This window comes from Geotrypetes seraphini, chromosome 10 (assembly GCF_902459505.1).
Source record: "Geotrypetes seraphini chromosome 10, aGeoSer1.1, whole genome shotgun sequence".
Classification (NCBI taxonomy): Eukaryota; Metazoa; Chordata; class Amphibia; order Gymnophiona; family Dermophiidae; genus Geotrypetes; species Geotrypetes seraphini.
This window is the reverse complement of record NC_047093.1, coordinates 136,243,788-136,266,966: the sequence shown is the minus strand read 5'-3', so window position 1 is coordinate 136,266,966 and position 23,179 is coordinate 136,243,788. Positions and strand designations below refer to the sequence as shown.

Below are 23,179 nucleotides of genomic sequence, written 5' to 3'. Positions count from 1 at the left end.
GGACAGGGGAGATGTAACATGAAGAGAGAAGGGCTGCTGCTGGACAGGGGGAGCAGGGAAGGGGTGCTGCTGGACATGGGAGAGGTAAAAGAAAGTGAGAAGGGCTACTTCTGGACAGGGGAAAAAGGCAAGGGGTGGTGGTGGACAGCCAAGGAAAGAGAGAGACAGAAAGACAGACACACACATCTATTCTAGCACCCGTTAATGTAAGGTTTAAGGACCAGTGATATAATAATTAAATTGCATTTTGGTCATTGACCTCTTAATGGTAATGCTATATCTACAAAAGACCCTTTGGAAATTACTCGTACATTGATGGAATTGGGAACTTGGATATTAATTCAACTACTAACTTATTTAATTACAGTACTTTTCCACTCCAATATTATAACTTCTTGGCCATGGTTGCTGCGGTGGACGAGGTTAACAACAACTCAGAGCTTTTACCCAACTTCACACTAGGGTTCCATATTTACGATTCACACAACAATCCACTCCTAACATTTGCGGCCGCCGTGGATATGTTTTCAGGAAAGGACAAAGGAATCCTAAATTACAGCTGTGGAACCTCTGGAACACTAGCTGCGATCATTGAAGGCCTTCCGTCTGAGGAATCAATGCAGATGTCCAACCTGTTTCAGATGTACCACTATCCACAGGTAGAAGATGGAGGCTTTTCTTTTATATTTGAATCGCCTTGAACCTGTACTGGAAAAGTGTGATAAAGAAATTCAGATTTGATTAGATACTTTACATTAGAGAATGACACGGTGACAAAATTCATCACCGTTCCCATCCCCGCGGATCACCGCAGGAAACCACCTTCATGTCAGGGAAGAATCAGAGTATGAATAGCCACAACCACTGACCCTCAAGCTTTGCTTTGAAGAATGCTGGTGTAGAAGGACTGAGGTTAAAATAGACACTGGAAAATGACATGGGGTTATTTCCCACGGTTATCCGTGGGGACGGGAACGGTGACAAATTTTGTCACCGTGTCATTCTCTAGTTCTAACAAATTATCTGTGTCTACAAAGCATTACACTTCATCAAGGTGACATGAATATTGTCAGTAGACACTGAACACACCTGAATGATAGTAGTGACCAATCTTGTGATACCAGCATTTTGTCTGGATTTTTCTTAGCCGAGGTAGGCAGGGTTTAAAAAAACTCCTGTTATTTTTTCCTCTGTGAGCTGAAGTCCCCAACTTTTATTTGAATTTAAAAAAAAAAATAGGAAAGTAAACAATTTATATAAAGTTATACATGCAAGGATAAATTCATTTTGCCAAATCTATTCCATATTGTGCCAAATCATTGTGTTTTCACTGTTTATTAAATTATGTACGGAATAAAAAAAGTTAAATTCGCCACCTTAAAGACAACAATTACATTACTGTTTCTGTCAACAGATCAGCTTTCTCTCACAGAATCTTTTTATGAGCGATGCCAGTAAGTTTCCTTATTTCTACCGGACTGTCTCCAGTGAGCTGTCTCTTTGCGCCGCAATCATTAGGCTGTTGAAACATTTCGACTGGACCTGGGTTGGCATCATTGCGCCTGATGACGACAGCAGTGGGAAGGCCATCCAGACCTTGAAAGAAGGGATTACCCAGAATGGAGGCTGTGTTGCCTTCATCGAACTCTTCAGTTACACTAATTTCATACCCCAAAAAAGGATAGATGAAATAAAGAAGCAAATGAAGACATCAACAACCAACGTGATTATTATCTACAGTAGTCTGCATTATGTATTAGATCTATATTTAAAAACTAATTTTCCGATTCTGTCCGGGAAAGTCTTGATCACTACAGCTGAATGGGATTTCGATCCGATCATCTTAATTTTGGAGGATCTGAAGAATAACACCTTGGCATTCACAGCGCCAAATGGAGTTGTTCCAAGTTTTTTAAAATTTGTCCGTGAGGTAAACCCAGGCCGATTTCCAAGCAACCATATGCCTAAAGAATGGTGGAGGAGCTTGTGTCACCCACTTTGCTCCCAGAACATTAAAAGAACCTGCACAAATGACACAGATTTAATGAAAATTAATAGGCTACACTGTACTAAGAAATTTTTCGGAAGTAGCTACAGAGTTTTTAATGCTGTATATGCTTTGGCACACGCCCTGCATGACATGGCCACAGAGGGTTCTGGAAAGAAGATAGAGAATACAAAAAGTCTGAAATCACAGGAAAACTTGCGCTGGAAGGTAACAGCCTTTTATTGATTTCAGTTTGGTATATAGCGAGTAAATAGGCCCACTGAAATTTTGTGTATTAACTGGTTAATGGACATTAGTAAATGTGGGCTGTGGCCTCCATGCTCCTTCCCAGTGAACACCCCTCTTGTAGTTACATGCTATGCTGTGTGTACTTTATAAAATACCGCTGAGCCTAGGCGGCCAAGTGTATATTTATCTACATACTCGTAAGTCTAGCATTCTTTAAATTTCAACATGCATATGGCCCTTAAATTTAGACATTCTCTTATAGAATGAGGCAATATATGAGAGGCATTGGTACAAGGCAAGTAGGGCCAGATTCTATACCTGGAACACAAATTTTGGCACAGCTAAAATTCAGCACACTATTCTGTAATATCACTCTGGGATGAGCACGCTGTAGAATAGCATCGAGCAATGAATTTCACGCTCAACTTTGGGTGCAAGGAATTATACCGTCTGAAATCTGGCGCACAAATAGGGTGCAAATCCTGCTATTCTGTAACAATGCTTGCATCTTTTGTGAATGCCTCTGACCTATCCATGCCCCTCCTATGGCCATGGCCTCTTGAGTTGCATGCAATCCAATGTAGGTGCCCATTGTTACAGATGACCATATAGCCTGATCAGCACCCATATCATAAGTAGTGCCAATAAAGTGCTTGTCCATTAATTAATTATTTTGGGTGCTGATCAGTGATGCCCAGTTTCGAGCATCCAAATTTGGACAACCTTTATAGAAACTGAGGGCTACGGAGGAATTTTTTATTGATTGTTTTATTTTATTTTTCTTTCCAGCTTATGATTTATCTTTAATCTTATCTATTGTTTTGCCTTTTGTCTTTGTTTTGTTCTATTTCTATCATTTAAATTTCTCCAGAATTCTACTGTTCAACGGCTCCCCCTTCTGCTTCTATTCCTTTCTCTCCTCTCTTCTACCTTCCAAAGTATTTAGATCAATGCTGTCTTGTTAAAATGTTTATTTTATTTTTATTTTTCCTCTAACTCTACTTTTCACTTCTCTATTACCCTCCAGGTACTTTAGTTAGATTGTGAGCCTTCGGGACAGTAAGGGAATTTTTCAAGTACCTTTCTTATTTCTAATCTTAATGTATATTTTCTGTAAACCGCTTAGAACCTAACGGATGTAGCGGTATATAAGAAATAAATTACATTACATTACATTACATGGACCATTTGGCCTTCATCTGCCATCATGTTTCTAGGTTTCTATAACCATAAAGCTCTATGACATCACAATGCAGGCAAAGAGCCTTAGCCAATGGGAAGAAGATATGCAAATGTTAAGAGCCTTAGCCAATAGGGAGAGGAGGAGATAGTGGATGCTGCAGAATTCTACTGTTCAACGGCTCCCCCTTCTGCTTCTATTCCTTTCTCTCCTCTCTTCTACCTTCCAAAGTATTTAGATCAATGCTGTCTTGTTAAAATGTTTATTTTATTTTTATTTTTCCTCTAACTCTACTTTTCACTTCTCTATTACCCTCCAGGTACTTTAGTTAGATTGTGAGCCTTCGGGACAGTAAGGGAATTTTTCAAGTACCTTTCTTATTTCTAATCTTAATGTATATTTTCTGTAAACCGCTTAGAACCTAACGGATGTAGCGGTATATAAGAAATAAATTACATTACATTACATTACATTGCCCAAAGTCAAGTGGAGTTCCATGTAGCTTAAGTTGCATGCCCAATTGTAGGTATGAGCAGTTCTTCCAGCCAAAAGCTAGTGTAAATAGTCATGCCTCAATATAGGCAGTTGACCATGCAACACTCGCTCAATGCCTGGTCAAGATCCCAACTTGCCCGTTCCTCTTCCATAGGAACAAACCATACAATAGAACGCTTAGGCATCCATTACTAAAATAGGTCCTAAGTGCACTTTGGCCCCGATTCCATCAATGGCATCTAACTCCTAGGCGCCATTCATTGTCATGCGCCACTTATAAAACCACACCGAAGCGTTCTTAGGCACAGGTAGACGTTGAATCCTTTAGTGAACTGCCACTTAGGTCAGGGTTTTATGGCCTAAATGAGTATGCCTAAGTCAATCCACATCCAAACTCTGCCCCAAAACTGCTCTTAATCACCCCTATTTGTCGGTAGGCGCCTACCAGCAAATTAAGTTTTTATAATTATTTTTTTAATTAGTTTTTGATAGCACTTTCAATGATCAGCACTGCTTAAGTCAATTAATAAAATTGTTAGGCACCTAGATCATGTCAGCATACTGATCTAGACGCTTAACTGTAAGCTTCTTTTATAGAAACAGGGCCTTTTTGCGTAATTGATGGTTTACCCCCATTTTTGCACTCACCTGCCATTATCTTCTTGTTCTTGCGCTTACTGTTACGCACCTGATTGGCACATACCTTTCGGCACACTATGTAGAATTCTCCCCCTAGCTTATATGTTTGGTCTGAATCTACCCTGTTATCTTACTTTAACTTTGAAAATATATGTACCTAATCGAGTTTTGAGGGCTGACAGGAATTTTATTTGTCTTTTCCTGCATTGTGAGAAATGCATTTCTTTTTATATATATATTGTGATACGCTGCCTATGCCTGCTAGGTGTGTTCCTAGTCCAGAGCCCGGTCTGAAGACCAACCTTCTCCCCGATGTTAACAATTCCTCTTGTTATGAATCCCCTGATGCCATTTCTCCTTTGCCCTCTAGAGGGAGTCAGAGAGCACATGTGCAGAATGCCCATCCCCCTCTCAGGCCCAGGCTTGCTGATAAGAAATTCTTTTCACCTGAGGGTTGGGGGCGGGGCTGCAAGCTAGTTACCCAGAGAGGAAAGCTCCTGGGGAATCAGTTAAAAGGAGAAGAGGCACAGGACAGGCAGGAGAGTTCAGGGCTGGGAGATTCTGATAGCGGTTCTCCACTTGAATGCATGGAGCTGACTGAAGCCGGTGAAGTATCTTCTTTGAGGGAAAATGAAGAACCACAGTCCATGGAAATAGACCAGGATTCATCTGCTGCTCCAATGAGTGGGAACCTACCAATGGAAGTTGGCTCCTGTGAAGGCAAGCTGCTTGTTGGTTAAATGTGAGTAACTGAGGACCTTTACTGAATGAAAGACTTCCTAAGTATATGATGCCCTGTAGGAGCTTCAGAAACCAAAAAGCTCCAGAAGATTTGAAAGACTTGTTTTGTTTGCTGAGAGTTTTTTTTTTGTTGTTGTTTCTCTGATATGAGAAAGGACTATTTCCAGCCTAGGTAGTGAGGTTTGCCTCACGTATTTTTGTGGTGGGATAGTGGGCCTATTTGGCAGTATAATATCACGTGAAGCACACTACCTCCCCAGCTTTGCAGCAGCTGGGTAAGTCACAGCGTTGCTCTGACTAGTGCTGTGAGAGTCAATTTAAGACTGTTTGTATTTTTGTTTCCTGACTAAGAGATAAGCATGGGCTGAAGCCAATTGCCTGAACTTAGAAGGACTGAAACTGTTGGACAATTACCCTTTGGGACAGTTTGCTGTTTTTGTGGTTTTCTTTTTATTTGTTTGTTGCTTTGGGAGCTTATTGCTAAACATGGAAATATCCTGACCAGGTTTTTGTTTTCTCCCAAAGGAAAAATAAATTCTGATTTTTATTTAAATAACTACCCTGGACTGGTGTAACAGTGTTTTTCTTCCACCATTATTTCCCTTGTGCAGCTCATCGCGGCTCACAAGAGCACAACTTTCGTGTCCCAGCCGCTCAGGGCCCATTGTCCTGAGACGGTTGGTGACAATATATATATATCTTTATTGAATTTTCAAACTACAATTGTGCAAGTAATTCATATACATATAATATTACAAGAAAAGCACAATAAACTTTGCATACATTCATGTACAATTATATTTACCACCCCTCCACCCTCCCACCTAATATTCAAATATAATATCTTATATGTGATTTCTTATTTAATTATATGTTACTTTTATATATTGTAATTTGCTTAGAAACCCCTCCCTTTATGTACTATCCAACCCCTACTATCTCCTTTCTTCTTCTTTAATATGTAACTTTACCCATCCCATTATTCTACCCTCACACTCCAGTACGTCTGGTAATTGTTTGTTCGTCTGTTTGTTTGCTTTATTATATGTTCACACATTTTTTATTTTTCTCAGTTTTCCCTATCTTTTTAATTCATTGTTAACCAGCTAGATATTAATTTGATGGTTGGTATATCAAAATCAATAAAACTTGGAAACTTGGAAACAATTTTAATTAAGCGATTAATCAAATATAAATAAAACTTGAAACTTGAAATAAAATAAAAACCTTCAAGAAACTATCCATAAATTCCCTTAATCAAATTCCAGTGCAACTCCCTTCCCCTTCCTTCCCACCCACCTTGGATGTGTATGTTTACAGGTCAATGAAATAAAATCAGTTATCATATCCTTACAAAATTTAGCCAATGGCTTCCAAACATCCATAAAATTCCTATAACGTCCCTGCTGTATGGCCATGAAATGTTCCATTTTAAAAATATAACCAAGGGATTCCCACCAGAATGTGTAATTTAACCTATCCCAGTTCTTCCAATTCTTCAAAATAAGTTGCATGTATTTTTATTGTTACATGTTGTATAAGTATTGATTATATGATAGATAAGGGTGGGGAGGGGGGAGATAAGAGAATATTATATGTATCATTGTTGATTATTAAGTGATATATTTATGGTTATTTGTAAGGATATGTTATCACACTTATTATAAGTTTAAAAATGAATAAAGATTTATAAAAAATAAATAATAATAAGTTGCATGGCAACCCCTGTCATTATAAGGAGAAGTTTATTATTCTGAGCAGATATTTGATGTTTAGCTCTCATGAACGTACCAAATAAGATTTCAAGGAGACATGTAAAGAGTTTTTCTCAATCGCAAGACCAATGATGTGGAATCAGTTGCCTTTAGCCATTAGGTCAACTATGGAGACAACAAATTTTAATAGTTTACTAAAAAGCCACTTATTTTATTAAGTACCAATGACTTCTGGCAAGGATTCAACTAATAAATAGATATCAATCACCATAACAAGCCACTCAGTCAATAACTAATATCCAAAATAATTTTTTAGTAGATCCTCAGCAGGCTCGTTATGGTCATGTCAGTGGAGGTGCTCCCTGAATATAATTTCAACTAAAAAGATAAGTTAACATTAAAAGATTTTAAGGATTCACTATCTGCCTCTTTTACTAAACTGCGCTAGTGGTTTTTAGCGCTGAAAGCTGTGCTGAATGCTGCACGCTGCTCCCGACGCTCTTAGGAACTCTATGAGCATTGGGAGCAGCGCCGGGCATTCAGCGCGGCTCCCTGTGCTACAAACTGCTAGTGCGGTTTAGTAAAAGGAGGCCTATATTAATAAGTATTGCACAATTGCATAGATTAATAAATGGATCCGGTGAAGATAATGGCTCATGCGATCTCTGCATGAAAAGCATAAAAGACAATTATGGTTATTTTGGTTATTAGTTGTTGACTGGGTGGCTTATTATGGTGATTGATACTTATTTTATTAAAGCATTTGGGGAATGAAGGACGCCTGATCTGCTGTTATTCGTATGATTGTTCACATATGAGGATGTGGTATGTTTGTTTATATATGATGCTAGGGGCTTTTTATTTGCTTTTTGTATTTGTAGTGATTTGATATATTGCATTTTTATGTTTTTATGATTATCTATGTATATTATGTTTTACACTTAGATATACCTGAAATAAAAATTTTAAACTATTAAACTAGGTTTAACTAGAAAGTAATTCCCAAGGACTCATCTTATTTTTGTATTTATTTTAAAAATTTATTTACCCACTACATCCAACAATTCTGAGCGGATTACAATAAAACCATACATAACCAAATTGCATAAATTAACACAATGAATATAAAACATGAAACACATAAAAAATGATCATCAAAAACTGTAAAAAAAAAACATCGGAAAGCCAAGTACTAACCCCTATCATATAATTCATTTGGAAGCACGTTCAAAAAGAAGTGTCTTCCAATGTTTTCGAAACTGCAAAATCCCAGGCAAAATTCAAATTTCTATAGGTAGAATGTTTCACAGATCCAGGTTTCCAAGTTGTATTAAAATTTGATATTCTACCTATCTAAAAAAAAAGTCTAAGTGGCTTACAATAAAATAAATAAACATGAATTAATATAAAGTATAAATAAAAAAAATGAGAGAAGACTGGAACTGTGGGAAAAGGGAAGAACTCCAATCGAAAATAGAAAAGTGGGGAGGGAAACTGGAAGAATTATGATCGTTTACATTTTTCGTTCTGGTGGGCAAGTCTTTGCTCCAATTATAGATTTGGGACATGGTAATATTTTTAAATTGATATGGGGCCCATTGACATCTTATGTTACCTCTTTATAATTGATTATTGATTTGAGTCAGTTTTTTGTTTATTTAGGTACATATCCAGGGAAGGGGAGGGAGGGGGGATTATTTCTGAATTAGTTTTGTTTTAGGGTACTTACATTTGGGGGTGGGTGACTGGATGATTAGATATCATTAATTAGAATAGGGTATGGTTTTTTGCGGTAATCTATGTTTTTGTGTTTTATTGAATAATCATTGGGTGGGGGAAAATGATTGATTAAGAACATGTGTAAGTTAAATGTGCTTTTATTGTATTATTATATGTTACATTACACAAGATGTTAGGATGTATGAATTATGGTTTCAAAAGAGCATTTTTTCGATCCTTAGCTCCATCGTTATCTGAAGAATGTCCGCTTTAAGAACATTCTGGGTGAAGAAATCTATTTTGACAAGAATGGAGATCTCGCCATTGGCTACGATATTATAAACATGGTGTATCTTCCTAACAGGAGACAAACCTCTGAAATAATTGGCAGTTACAACCCTTATGCTCCTCCAGGACAAGAGTTCAACATCAACCAGAAGGCGATTGTGTGGGAGAAAATGTTCACCCAGGTCAGAATTCTCTTACTTTGGAACATGATAGAAGACGATTAATCATCCAAACTACCTTCATAAAGTGATGGGAAGGATCTCATAGCATGATTAGCTGACATACATTTTTGACCACAAAATTCATGGGCAATTTTCAGATCATTCATTTTGGGAGACAGCCCATGGATGCACACTATACTCAATGCCCCCAAACTCTTGCAGGTTACGAGCTTGAAAGATTTAGAAAGAGAATTCAAAATTGAAAGAGGAAGAAAAGCCCTATGTTTATGAAGGAAATCTAAAATTAGGAAGAGAGTGAAGATAGGGGAAATGATCGAAAGGTGATACTTGAAAGTGGAATACTACTGTTCTACGACTACTACTTATCATTTCAAAAGCACTGCCAGATGCATGCAGCGCTGTACATTGCATTAGCCATGTAAGAGACAATCCCTGTTCAATTTACAATCTAATCAGACAGATAAACAGTATAATTGGAGTAGGGAATTACAGAGGGAGTGACAAAATAGACATGGGTACTTTACAAGTGGTTCAGAATTAGGAGTTAAAAGTAGCCTTGAAAAAGTGGGATTTTAGACTGGATTTGAGCACTGCTAGAGGCAGAGCTCGAAGTACCAACTCAGGCATTATGTTCTAGGCATATATTCCAGCAAGATAGAAGGGATGGAGACAGGAGTTGATAACAGAGAAGGGTACAGTTAAGAGAGACTTACCCAATGAATGGAGTTCCTTGGAAGGTGGATAGGGAGAGATAAGAGATACTGATTAGCTGCAGAGTGAACGCACTTGTAGGTCAACAAGAGAAATTTGAACTGTATGTGGAAGAAGATAGGGAGCCAATGGAGTGACTTGAGGAGAGAAGTAACGTGAGCATAGCAACAGTGGCAGAATATAAGTCATGTAGCAGAATTTTGAACTGATTGATATGTTTTAGCAGAAGACCTGTGAGAAGCAGGATTAAGTAATCTAAGTGAGAGATGATGAGAATGTGGATAAGGGTTTTGGTAATGTGATCAAACAGGAAAGGTCGGGTTTTAGCAATATTAAAGAGAAAGAAATGACAGGCTTTAGCGGTCTGTTGGATTTATGCAGAGAGGGAAAAGGATGAGTCAAAAATTACCCCCAAGGTTGTGAGTTGATGAAACAGGGGAGGATAAGAGTGTTATCTACAGGAACAGAGAATGGGGGAAGAGGGGAGATGGTTTTAGGAGGAAAGATAAGAAGTTCAATCTTGACCATGGTTAGTTTTAAATGGTGGCAAGACATCCAAGCAACAATGTTGGATATTCTATTGGTTTGGAGAGAAAATTAACAAAACAAAGAGTGACTGAGTGGTAGCTGATATTTAAAGAAAGAGTTCAGAAGCTGCCTAATGCTACTTCTGTAAACGTAATTCCGGCGTCAATTATTTTAGGCACCAGTAGGTGCTTAAACATCATATGAATGGCATTTTTAGCTGAGTTTGGGTGCCTACTGGCGTCTAAAAAATCGGTGCGGTTCGAGAATCTGGGTCTAAAAGTGTGTGCTCAATATATAGTATGTTACACTTTCAAACACAATCTGCCCAATTCTAGAAAAAGCACTGAAAATTGTACATGCACGCTTAATTAAATTGAAAAGGCAAGCTAATTAGCACCGATAATTGGCATTTCAACAAGTAATTGTTGGCACTAATTAGAATTAGATTTTATGCACGAGTCAATATAGGGGGCACAGAAATGGGTAGCTCTATGGTTCCTTTAAGTTATGCACGTGGTTATACATACAGGTACAAAAAATGCCCCAATTTCGGTCTAAAATTTAGAATCTTAAGTTACTGGCAATCTGCCTATATATTTAATCACCTAATTTTGGCACTGACCATTTTTTTTAAATGTTGGTTCCCCACCATATGCTGCATACATTCTACCCAAAGAAAAGGTTTGAACTGTTTGTTCATAGAAAAGGCAGATTGTTTTGAAAAGCAACACTAGACTTATTCCATTCTCCTTTCACCCCTTAGACGCCTCCAAAGTCCAAATGCAGTGAGAGCTGTGCTCCTGGCTATATGGCATTAATTAGGAGAGAAGAACTAGTTTGCTGCCATGACTGTGTTCTCTGCCCAGAAGGAGAGATCTCCAACCAGACTGGTGAGCGATGTATAAAGTCCATAGGGCCTAATAGTTAAGTCAGTATGAGGAGAATCAGGGAAGCCAGAGTCCAAATCCCATTGCTGTTTCTTGTGATCATGTGTAACGTGGTGTGGTAGCTGTGTTAATAATAATAATAATTATTATTATTTATTTCTTATATACCGCTATACCGTGAAGTTCGAAGCGATTTACAATAAAGATACATTTGACAGTCCATGGGATAGAAACGGTTTACAATAAAGATACATTTAGTCAGTACATGAGGTGCAAGTGGTTTACATTAAAGATTCATTTTGTTAGTCCACCTTTAAAGGCGAGAGTGTGGCCCTGAGGTTGTGGGTTCAAATCCACACTGCTCCTTGTGACCCTCACCAAACCCCATGAAGGCCCTGACAGTACTAATCTGGATTTGATTGGCTAAGCATCATCTGCCTGTTGCCTGCTCAACTAATCAAATTCAGAGCAGTGCCCTCAGACCCTTTAGGTAGTGGGGCAAAGGCCCTGAATACACACCACTGAGTATGAGATAGCAGGCTATATTCAAAGTAAACAGAGTGGGTGGGTTAATCTGCTCATCATGGACAAATTTTTTAGTGATCAAAGCATTAAAACCCCTGAGGCAGGCCTTCAGGCCAAAACATGAAAATGTTGAGTCTTCATAGAATAAAGATACTGAGTGCCACCTGGTCGCCTTCTCTGTTTTCTTTGAGTATCTGCCTTGATAAGGTAGAATTTCCTGTTGCTTTGTATAGCAGGCTATATGCCATTTAGATGGCTGAGACATTCCCTGCCATCTAAATAGCACTAAATATCGACCACAGTCTTATTTATGAGTCATTTTCCAAACTGTCAATCCAGAAACATAGTGTAATACGACATAATTCAAATTACAAGGAAAAAATATCCCTTAGTGTTAGATAAATTCATTTATTTTCCTATTCAAGGAGATTCTGAGGGAATATGTTTTCTTCACAGATATGAGCAACTGTATCAAGTGTCAAAATGATCAATGGCCCAATCAAGAGAGAGATGCCTGCATCCCAAAAGTGATAACCTTCTTGTCCTATGAAGAGCCTTTGGGGATAACTTTGACTCTCCTCTGTATTTTCTTCTTTCTCATCACTGCTGTCATTCTGGGAATCTTCATTCATTACCGAGACACCCCTATAGTGAGAGCCAACAACCGGGATATCAGTTATATTATCCTTATTTCCCTTATGTTCTGCTTTCTCTGTTCATTGGTATTCATTGGCCATCCTGAGAAGATAACCTGCATTCTCCGACAGACTTCCTTTGGGATCACTTTCTCTATCTCGCTCTCTTCTGTGTTGGCAAAAACCATCACTGTGGTCACCGCCTTCCAAGCCACCAAACCAGGAAGCAAGCTCCGGAAATGGATGGGTTCCAGGGTCTCAAACTCTATAGTTCTTTTCTGTTCCTTTCTTCAGGCTCTTATCTGTCTCATCTGGTTGTTCACTGCTCCCCCCTTCCCATATCTTAATATGAGATCAGAAGCTGGAACAATACTAATTGAATGTAATGAAGGGTCGATAATTGCATTTTATTGTGTTCTGGGTTACCTGGGATGTCTAGCTGGTATCAGCTTCATTGTAGCTTTCCTAGCGAGAAATCTACCCGACAGGTTCAACGAGGCCAAGTACATCACCTTCAGCATGCTGGTCTTCTTCAGCGTCTGGGTCTCCTTCATCCCAACGTATCTCAGCACCAAGGGCAAGTACATGGTGGCAGTGGAGATATTTGCTATCCTGTCTTCCAGTGCTGGACTTCTGGGCTGTATCTTTTTCCCCAAGTGCTACATTATTCTTCTGAGACCTGATAGAAATAAAAGGAAACATCTAACAGAAAACTAAGGGCTCCTTTTACAAAGCTGCACTAGTGGTTTACCGCGCGATAAACCGCCAGCCACGCTAGCCGCTACCGCCTCCTCTTGAGCAGGCGGTAGTTTTTCGGCCAGCGCGAGAGTTAGTGCATGATGAAAAGTCACACTCGTTAAACCCGCTAGCGCGGCTTCGTAAAAGGAACCCTAAATGTGTGATTACTATGGAGAAAAGACCCGTTCTTACATATTTCAATCTATTGGGCAGATGTTGTTGTACCCCTGAGGCAGGCTTTCAAAAACCGAAACACTGACATGTCGGGTCTGCAATCAATATTTGATTCAAAGACTGTTTTATCGACTTTTAATAAATAATTATTTTTTTAACAAATATTCATCTACTTGTCTATCCCTGGTTGATGTGTATAGTTCCATCCCCACTTCTTCATTCTCTGTAATTTCTTCGTGAAGGTATTTTTCCCTTGGGGTTTTTTTTCTGCGAAAAGGCCCATATACCACAACTTGATCCCTGGGCACTTTGCAAGATAGACCTGGAGGAGGGATCTTACTGGAAGGTGGGAGGGAGCTTTTGGAGAAGTAGGGATATTTGGACAAGGGAGGGAATTTGGTGGTAACAAGAGGGGGGAATTTGACTGAAGGAGGTCATTGAGGTGGGGTTTTTGAGACGGGAAGCACTGGCAGGAAGTACAGCCAGCAAGTATCATACAATGGCTTTGCAGTCAATGCTACTGGACAGGAAAATCTTTCCAGGAATAACACAGCTTGGAATGGCACCCCAAGCGGCATTATTCAACTTACATATTAAGAGATGTTTCTCAAACATTTGCTTGATTCGCTTTTCACTATATGGTATAGAATATCTTGAGATACCTTAAATTTACATGCGTTGTAATTTAAAACACACTATTGCCTTTTAAGAAGTTTTAAGGGGCAAATGACATACAATTTGGCCATAATGTACCTTGATAACTACACCTCAAGATGATTAGCTACTTTTCATGTTAGGAACAATGCCTCTGCTATGGAAATGCAAAGGGATAAGAACATAAGAACATAAGAACTGCCATCTCCGGATCAGACCTTCGGTCCATCAAGTCCGGCGATCCACACACGCGGAGGCCCTGCCAGGTGTACACCTGTCGTAATTTATAGTCCACCATATCTTTATATGCCTCTCTTAAGGAGATATGCATCTAGTTTGCTCTTGAAGCCTAGGACGGTCGATTCCGCAATAATCTCCTCTGGGAGGGCATTCCAGGTGTCAACCACTCTCTGAGTGAAGCAGAACTTCCTGACATTAGTCCTGAACCTGTCCCCCCTTAGCTTCATTACATGTCCTCTAGTCCGTGTCAAATTGGACAGTGTAAATAATCTTCTCTGCTCTATTTTGTCGATTCCTTTCAGTATTTTGAAGGTCTCGATCATATCCCCACGCATTCTCCTTTTCTCAAGGGAGAACAATCCTAGTGTTATAAGTCTATCCTCATATTCCAGTCTCTCCATACCCTTCACCAGTTTTGTTGCTCGTCTCTGCACCCTCTCCAGCAGTTTTATATCCTTCTTTAGGTAGGGAGACCAATGTTGGACGCAGTATTCCAAGTGTGGTCTGACCATTGCCCTATAAAGCGGCATTATAACTTTCTCCGATCTACTCGAGATTCCTTTCTTTATCATGCCCAACAAAAGATTTAGCTCCTTCAGGTTGGAGTGATAATATCTCTTGGCAACTGTGATTCAAGCAGCTAAAGAGAAATTGCATTACAGTGGGATTGACCAGACAGACGAGCTGACTGATTCAACCTTATTTGTTACACTGCTGCTTCGGAGACAGGAGTTTCTTAAACTGTTAAGTCTTTGAGTTATTTATAAGACTTTGTTGACTCCCAATGAAGGCACTTTCGCTGAAATATGGTCCGTGTTGAATTCAGTTTTTATCCTCTGAAAGCTTTGTGGCTTTAACCATTTCAAAGAAGGTGGAATAAGAATCAAAGAAAGGAAAACAATGAGATCTGGAGAAGGGCCATTACAGAATATAAATATAAGATCAAACAAGCTAAATTTAAACATGCGGAGTCCTATACAGGTCAGGAGTTTCTAGATATTAAGGAAATGTACAGGCTAGTCAATAATTTACTGAATAATCTGGAATTATTGACCTGTACAAGACCTTCATTCCACTATGGAAGATATAGCATAATTTTATGAGTGTAAGATAGTTAAAATTAGGTGAGGTCTTTTAACTCCTAAAATCGATTTTATTTTTTTTTTTGGTAGTTTCTAGCCATTCCATTGTGAGTGGATGAGGGAATAACAACAGCTGTGACCATAAAGTCTTTGGTCTTAAAATAATCTTCCTTATCTTGTTGTTAGATGATTGTCCTAGTCACGTTATGAAAATGGCCCTAGATCCATTTTTTTTAGATTATCTAACAAGTAATATGTCTTATTTATTATTTCCAAAGAAGAAGGGTAGAATCATGTTGACGCCCACATCTAAGAACCCAACAGCTAAGAGAAATGATATCACAAATTATAGACCAGAAGCCTCCATTCCTTTGTTGGTAATGAAAATGGAAGGGTTGGCAGCACAATTTATGGATTGTTTATCTTTCCATTTTGTCCTACATGATTCTAAATCTGGATTTAGACCGAAATACAGTACTGAGACAGTATTAGCCATTCTCATAGCTGAGTTTAGAAGGGAAATTAGTGTAGCAAAAAAGATTATCATGCTTCAATTTGATATGTCCATTTTTTTTTTTTAATAAAATAGGTATAATTGTGAGGGTCCAGAGTTGATTGAAGGGGTTTCTAAAATCATGTCACTATAAGAAGTTTTTCAATAGAATGTTACCATTTCAGGCCGCCAAATTAAATACATGGCTTGGAAAACCTATATTAGAGGCTACTTCTTATTCTGACTTTAGAAAATCACTAAAGACATGCTTGTTTGACATGTTTACATCTTAGTTGTGCACTGTTTACTTCTTCTGCTTTTAATTTTTAATTGATACATTTTTTGACTGTTTTAATGTACTTTATATATATTGATTGTATGTATTTTTTTATTCTCTTGTGAATCGCTTTGAACTTTTGGTATAGCAGTATACAAAAAAATTAATTATTATTATTTGCAGCACTGTACATTAGAACATTCAAGACACGGTCCCTGCTCAAAAGAGCTTACAATCTAGTGAAACAGACAAACAGGACAAGTAGGGGGTTGGGGAGTTCATCAGGCATAAATGCCTAAAGGCGAGTTGGGGTTAGGAGTTGAAAGCAACCTCGATGAAGTGGGTCTTTAGCCTGGGTTTGAATACAGCCAGGGACGGAGCTTGACATAGTGATTCAGAGAGTCTGTTCCAGGCTTAAAGCACAGGGAGAGAGAAGGAATGAAGTCTGCAGTACAAACTAAATTCTGAATTAATTCTTATAAATTCATTTTGGTGGGTTTTTTTTAAATTCATTTGTCATTATTTCAACAAAATAAACTTATTGACCAAACAAAAGTTTTCCCAATCTACAATATAAAAGGAAAATAAAATACTCATTCAAATTTTAGATACATACAAATTTTTGAGTAGTCCACATAAGGGGGAGAAACAACTCACATCCATTGGGAATGGAAAATAAGAAGGATTTTAAAAAATAACAGAAATCAAATTAGTAGCTCGTCTACATTTTTAAATCAGACCAGTAAATTGGGATCAGTTGAAACTTTGCATTGTCACTCCCTTCCCTTCCAAGAAAAACTGCAATTGGGAAGGTTCATAAAAAACATAGGTATTCTGATCCAAGTACATTACACATTTACAAGGATAACTCGATTGAAATTTTGCCCCCCCTTTTTTAACATTTTCTTTCAATTCTTGGAATCTTTTCCATCTTGATTGTGTCATTCTTGAGACATCTGAGAATATAGAAATCTTGCCGTCCATAAAGGATACTTCTTTCATCCTAAAAAAATAGGTGAAGAAGTGCTTGCTTATCTTGTCACTAGAAGCATTGTTCGAAGTAGAACTTCTTCTTCTGAAATCTCCAAAATTCCAGATAAATTCATAGGGCTTAAATCAACATTAGATTAAGTAACTTCTGAAGAAGGTTTTTTTTTAACAGAAACAGGTATAAAATATATTTTATGTAGAGGAGGAAGCCCATCTTCAGGGTATTTAAAGACTTCTTTCAAAAATGTATAAAACAATTCTTTTGGAGACATTATAAGTGTTTTGGGGAAATTCAAAATTCTTAAATTCAACTGTTTGATATAGTTCTCCATATTTTCCATTTTCCTCAAAAGCACCAATTTCTCCTGAGTAATTAAGGTACAAGAAGACTGAACTCCTTGAGCAGATTGTTCTAAGGATTTAACTTTCTCCCCTTGAGCTTTTAAAACCTCTTCAAACTTTTGCATGTTCACATTTTGATTTTGAACAAGTGGTAAGATTCCCAGGCATACCTTGTGGAGGGAGTCCAGTGCAGTCCAAATTGATTCCAAAATAATTTCAGCAGGTCTCTCAAGGGGCTGAAGAGTTGATAATTCCCCCTGCATTGCTGAAATTGCTGTAGCCACCTTCGGTAGAGATAATCCAGCCGTAGAGTCCTGAGGAGTCAGCAAGTCCGATAGCTCCGTAGACAGCGCAGCTTCCACTGTCTGCAATGCAGCCAGCATTCCCCTTTCACCCGGCTGTGAAGGAGGTGCTGGTCCCACGGGGCAGAGCAAAATCTCGCTTCCCAATGCCGACACTTCCCTTGCGTTCGGCTCTGCAGGAACGCCCCGAGGCGAAGACGCAAAGAAGCTGGTGATTGCTCCCTGCTGCAGAAAGGTAGGCTCCGGCGGTCGGGCTACCACCGCTCTACCTCTTCTTTTAGGCATATCAGTAATTAGTATTATTTATTATTTATAATTTTATACATTATTCCCAAGCATAAACATCTTGTACAGTAAGATTGTTTTGAATACAAAAAAAAAAGAAATAGAAAACAAATTACAATACAATATAGAAGATATTAAATATCATAACATCTTCTCCTTATAAAGACAATCTCTAGTCCACAATAAATGGATCCTAGACTTCAATAGGGTGAATTAAAACAAAAAGATCATAAAATAATCTTATACTTAAGAAAATCTAAATGGATGAAATCGCGGGGAGCTAATCATGTATTCCTGTTGTTACTTCTATTTTTTCACCTTTCTCAAGACGTTTCAATGGCACAAATTTGGTTAGGTGTATCGGATCAAAGAAAACATATTTATCAGAACCATAATGAACAATACATTTACAAGGAAATCTAAGGAAAAATTTCCCTCCCACTGAATTTACTCCAGGTTTTTATAACAAAAACTGCTTTCTTCGTTTTTGAGTCTCTTTGGTAACATCAGAAAAAATTTGTACTTTCTGACCCAGGAACTCTTTAGTTCTATTTTTAAAGAACATTTTCATAATCCAGTTCTTATCTGGCATCAATACAACTGTTACCAGTAATGTCGCAGGTTTAACTAATTCTTTCATTGAACTTTCCAATAATGTAGTAATGTCCAATTTTGATTCCTGTTGTCCCTCGTTGATCAATTGCTGATCCAATTTTCTATCAGGCAGGTAAAATACTTATGTAAATGGTGGAATTAATTCTTCTGAAACTGAGAAAATCTCCAAGAAGTATTTTTTTAACATTTCCCTAGGAGACATAGAAGATATCCTGGGAAAATTTAGGAACCGCAAATTATTGGCTCGTTGGCCATTTTCAATCATTTCCAGTTTCATCCTGATATTTGTACTATCTCTAATCATAGTTTCTTGTACTTGTTTGACCCCTACTATCTCATTTTTATTTTTATCTGAGGTAACTTTGACCATAGTCAATTCTGATTGCATTTGAGTCAATTCTTGTTCCTGCTTATCAACTTTCCTTTCTAATGCTTTAAGTTGTGGGTTCAATGAATTTCCCAGTTTGACTACTAAGTCCCAAAGAGACTCCATTGTAATTTCAGTGGGTTTTTCACCCAAAAAGAAAGGAGTCTCACCTGCCATATTTGTAGAAATCGAGTCTTGTTGTATCTCCCTTTTCTTTGATGTTCCAGCCGCAGTATCTGTCTCCAGACTTAAAAAGTCTTTTGATAGATCCAATACATCGCTCGAAGATGAACCAGCCTCCTGGGCTACCGGAACTGCCTCTATGGACGTGCCTTGTGCCTGCGGCGAGCTAGTATGCTGCGGTTGGGGGGGAGTATCTCTTTCTTCCGGGCTCAGCGTGACCTCTAGCCCCTGGATTCTGGCGGCGTCACCCCGTACCGCCAAGTCCTGCGGGCGATTCCCCGAAGTTGCCTGCTCCCTCCATCGCGTCAAGAGGCGCTCAATAGTAAGAGGAGGAGGAATTACAGAACGCCGCGAGGATCCAGCGGCACTTCTCCCTCTCCTCTTAGGCATGAGGAAACCTTCAGAGCAAGCTGAATATCCAGAAAAGGTAAATTATAAAAAAATCTACCGAACGCTCAGGAGACGCTCCGACATTCAACCACTCGCGGCCATCTTGGATCCGTCTTTTCCGGCATATCAGTAATTAAGCTTGAAAGAGCAAGAAGATTCAGGTATTGAGCAGGAGCTGCAGTCACTGCATCTTACTATCAAGACGCCATCTTGTTTCTCCCCCATATAAATTCATTTTGCATAAAAAATTTTTTGAAAAAATAAGAGCCTTACAGAAAACATTGTAGGAATCTAGAAGTCTTATTTGTAAAGGAAGACAACTCCAAACTTTATCGGCACAGGAAGAAAATATACATTCAAAATTATTCTTCCTAATCATACCAGTAGCAGCTAGAAAATTAAGGCCCCCTTTTATGAAGCTGCATTAGGCTTTTTTTTTATCACCAGCCATGATGGTATTAACTCCAACACACATAGGAATTCTATTAACGTTGGAGCTAATACTATTGCGGCTGGCGATAAAAAAGCCTAAAGCGGCTTCGTAAAAGGGGGGTAAGTTTGAAACTATGAAGTACATTACATTAGTGATTTCTATTCCGCTTGTGCCTTGCGGTTCTAAGCGGATTACAAATTAGTAGTCTGGACATATCCAGGAGCGTTACAATACAAAGAATCATGTATATAGCAAGTTACAATTGGTAGTCTGGACATTTCCAGGAGAATTACAAAGCAGAGAGTGAGTATATAATGGGTTACTGTGATGAATAATATTACATTCGGGGTACAGTAGTGAGTTGTACAATGTTGAGGGTGTTGCTGTGGTGGTGGTGGTGGTATTCATGAGAGTATATTCTAGTGCTATAGCGAGGTTAGAATGATGGGAAGTGTTTTTTGAAAAGATGAGTTTTGATTTCTTTTCGGAATACTTTAATGTCTGTTGATTTGATCAGTAGATTGGAGATGGTAGGGTCGATCTTCGCTGTCTGTGCCGCCAAAAGGCTGTCGTATAGTTTCTTGCGTCGGGTACCATTGAGAGGGGGGTAGATGAATAGACTCTGAGTTCTCCTTATTCTGGGTGAGAGGTTACGGTATAGTCTGTTGTTTAGGTAGCTGGGTGCTGTTCCGTGTGTTACTTTATATAGTAGACAGTAGAATTTGAACTGGGATCTTGCGTTTATTGGTAGCCAGTGTGAGTCTAGGTATGCATTGGTGATGTGGTCATATTTGCCGAGGGAGTAGATGAGTCTGAGGGCTGTGTTCTGAACGGTCTGTAGTTGTTTTATCATGTAGTTTGGGCATGGTAGGTAGAGGCTGTTGCAGTAGTCTACAATACTTAGTACAAGGGATTGTACTAAGATCTTGTATTGATCTTTGTTGAAGAATTTTCTTATTATTCTTAGGTTTCGCGTGGTGAAGAATGCTTTTTGGATGATTTTGTGGATTTGAGTCTGCATTGTGCAGTTTCTGTCTAGTTGTATTCCCAGAATCTTGAGTGTGCTCTGCATTGGGTACTTGATTGTGTTCAATTCCAGTTCTGTTAAGGATGGGTTTTTTTCCTTCTCTAGTAGTAGGAATTTAGTTTTATCTGAGTTCAGTTTCAACTTATGGTTTGACATCCATTTTTCTACCGTTTCCATTGTTAATTTCAGGCGTTCTGTGGATGAGGGGTCTTGAATGTCAAAGGGGAGGAGGATAGTTATATTATCCGCGTAGCTGAATGATACTATGTTTAGGGCGTCTAGGGTTGTGCCAAGGGATGCTATGAAGTAGCAATTTTAACAGGAATTCATAAAGAAGATGATAGTCATTCATAAGAATTTCCATATAAAGTTTTATAAACAATGCAAATTATTTTAAACTTAATCCTAAATGTAACTTGGAGCCAATTAATAATAATAATAATAATTTTATTTTTTATATACCAAAGTAGTTTGAGGCAGTTTACAAGAAGAGCTGGACAGTCAGTGAAGAAATAACAATAAAGTCCTTGAATACAATGAAGTCTTAGAATAACAATGATGTCTTTGAATACATGAATATTTGTAGGAAGGAAGAGAGAGAGTGAGAGTCATATTGTAGGGATGTCAAGTGCAAGTAAGTAGAGTACAGGGGTGAGGCTTGGTTTTAACTAGTTTTCTGAAGGTAGGATGATGAGTGCTTGATGAGATTGCCTAGCCAGCCATTCTGTTGACTTGCTTGGAAAGCAAGAGTTCTGTCAAGGAATCTTTTGTATCGGCAGTTTTTTTTATTATTGGGTAGCTAAACATATGTATACTGCGTGTGGGCCTGGTGGGACAGTCCAATTTAGAATGGACGATCAGGTATAGGGGGGCCAAACCAAGAATGTATTTGAAACAGAGGCAGAGAAATTTGAACAGCACTCTTGCTTCTAGGGGCAGCCAATGGAGTTTTTGATAGTAGGGGGTTATGTGGTCCCATTTTTTTATACCGAAGATCAGTCGCACTGCTGAATTTTGTATTTTTCGGAGTCTTTGAATGGTTTTCTTGAGAGAACTCAGATAAATGATGTTTCAATAGTCAAGGAGGTTTAAAACTGAGGATTGCACCAGTAATCGGAAGGATGCTGCGTCAAAGAACTTTCTGATGTGTTAAAACATTTTAATAGCAGCCTAGGGTGTAAGCAAAGAAGAAGTATATACGAAGGACTAATTTGAAGAAGGTTGCACATGAATTCAGATTGGTGCTTGAAAATGATTAAATCTCTGTAACAACAGAGCTGCCCTGTCATAATATCTAGTTGAAGAGATCAGTCTGGCAAAAGTATTTTAAATCAACTATAATCTTGATAGCAACTTTTCAGAAGCTCTACTAAAGATAACCCCTCCCCCTCACCCTTACAATGCCGCATTAAACTTTTATACCGCCGACCTTGGCGGTATTAGAGCCGATGCTCATAGGAATTCTATAAGTGTCGGGGCTAATAACCACCATGGCTGGTGATAAAAAAAGCCTAATCCTTCTTCGTAAAAGGTGATGGGGTGGGGGAGAATTATAATAGTCTAAATACAGCAACAGTATAAACTTGAGAAAGTACCGTAAAATTACATTGTGTTGACAATGGCCTAATAATTCTCAATTGTCTGAGGTAAAAAAAATACACCGGACAACAGTTTTTGCTTCTTCAACATATTTGGGTGTATCTTACAGATTTTTGGCTGCTGATCATGAGAATCACGTTTACATATCACGTACCGTTTTAACAAAAAAGTACATTGTTACAGTTTCCTGTTATACTTTCAGGCTAATGCAATTAATAAATTAATAACTGATGCCATGATTAAGGAAGGCATTTTTGTCAGTTGTTCTATTTTCATATTGATATCATGTAGTTGATCTTGATAATTCTTATTCTGCAAATTCTCTAAATATTCCAACCGTCTAGCTTGTTAACTCTTCAATTTCTCCTGAGACGTTTGAATAATAAGTAATATTAAGTCCAATGAGCATCAATTAAATATACAATTCCATGTTTCAACAAAACACTTATCATCCAAAAACAAGTTAGGGGCAAACTACTCTCATTCCACAAGGAATAATTTCTTTTT

At 38.4% G+C, this 23,179-nt stretch overlaps 1 protein-coding gene across 1 annotated transcript; it reads left to right on the top strand.

Moving 5' to 3' along the window:
• Positions 1-401: 401 nt before the first annotated feature.
• On the top strand, positions 402-21,027 carry LOC117368626 (vomeronasal type-2 receptor 26-like). The gene is made up of 7 exons (XM_033962354.1): positions 402-659; positions 1,415-2,215; positions 8,968-9,195; positions 11,198-11,324; positions 12,303-13,187; positions 18,809-18,919; positions 21,014-21,027. Exons 1-7 carry the CDS (start codon positions 402-404, stop codon positions 21,025-21,027), a joined length of 2,424 nt encoding a protein of 807 aa, XP_033818245.1.
• The last annotated feature ends 2,152 nt before the right edge of the window (positions 21,028-23,179 follow it).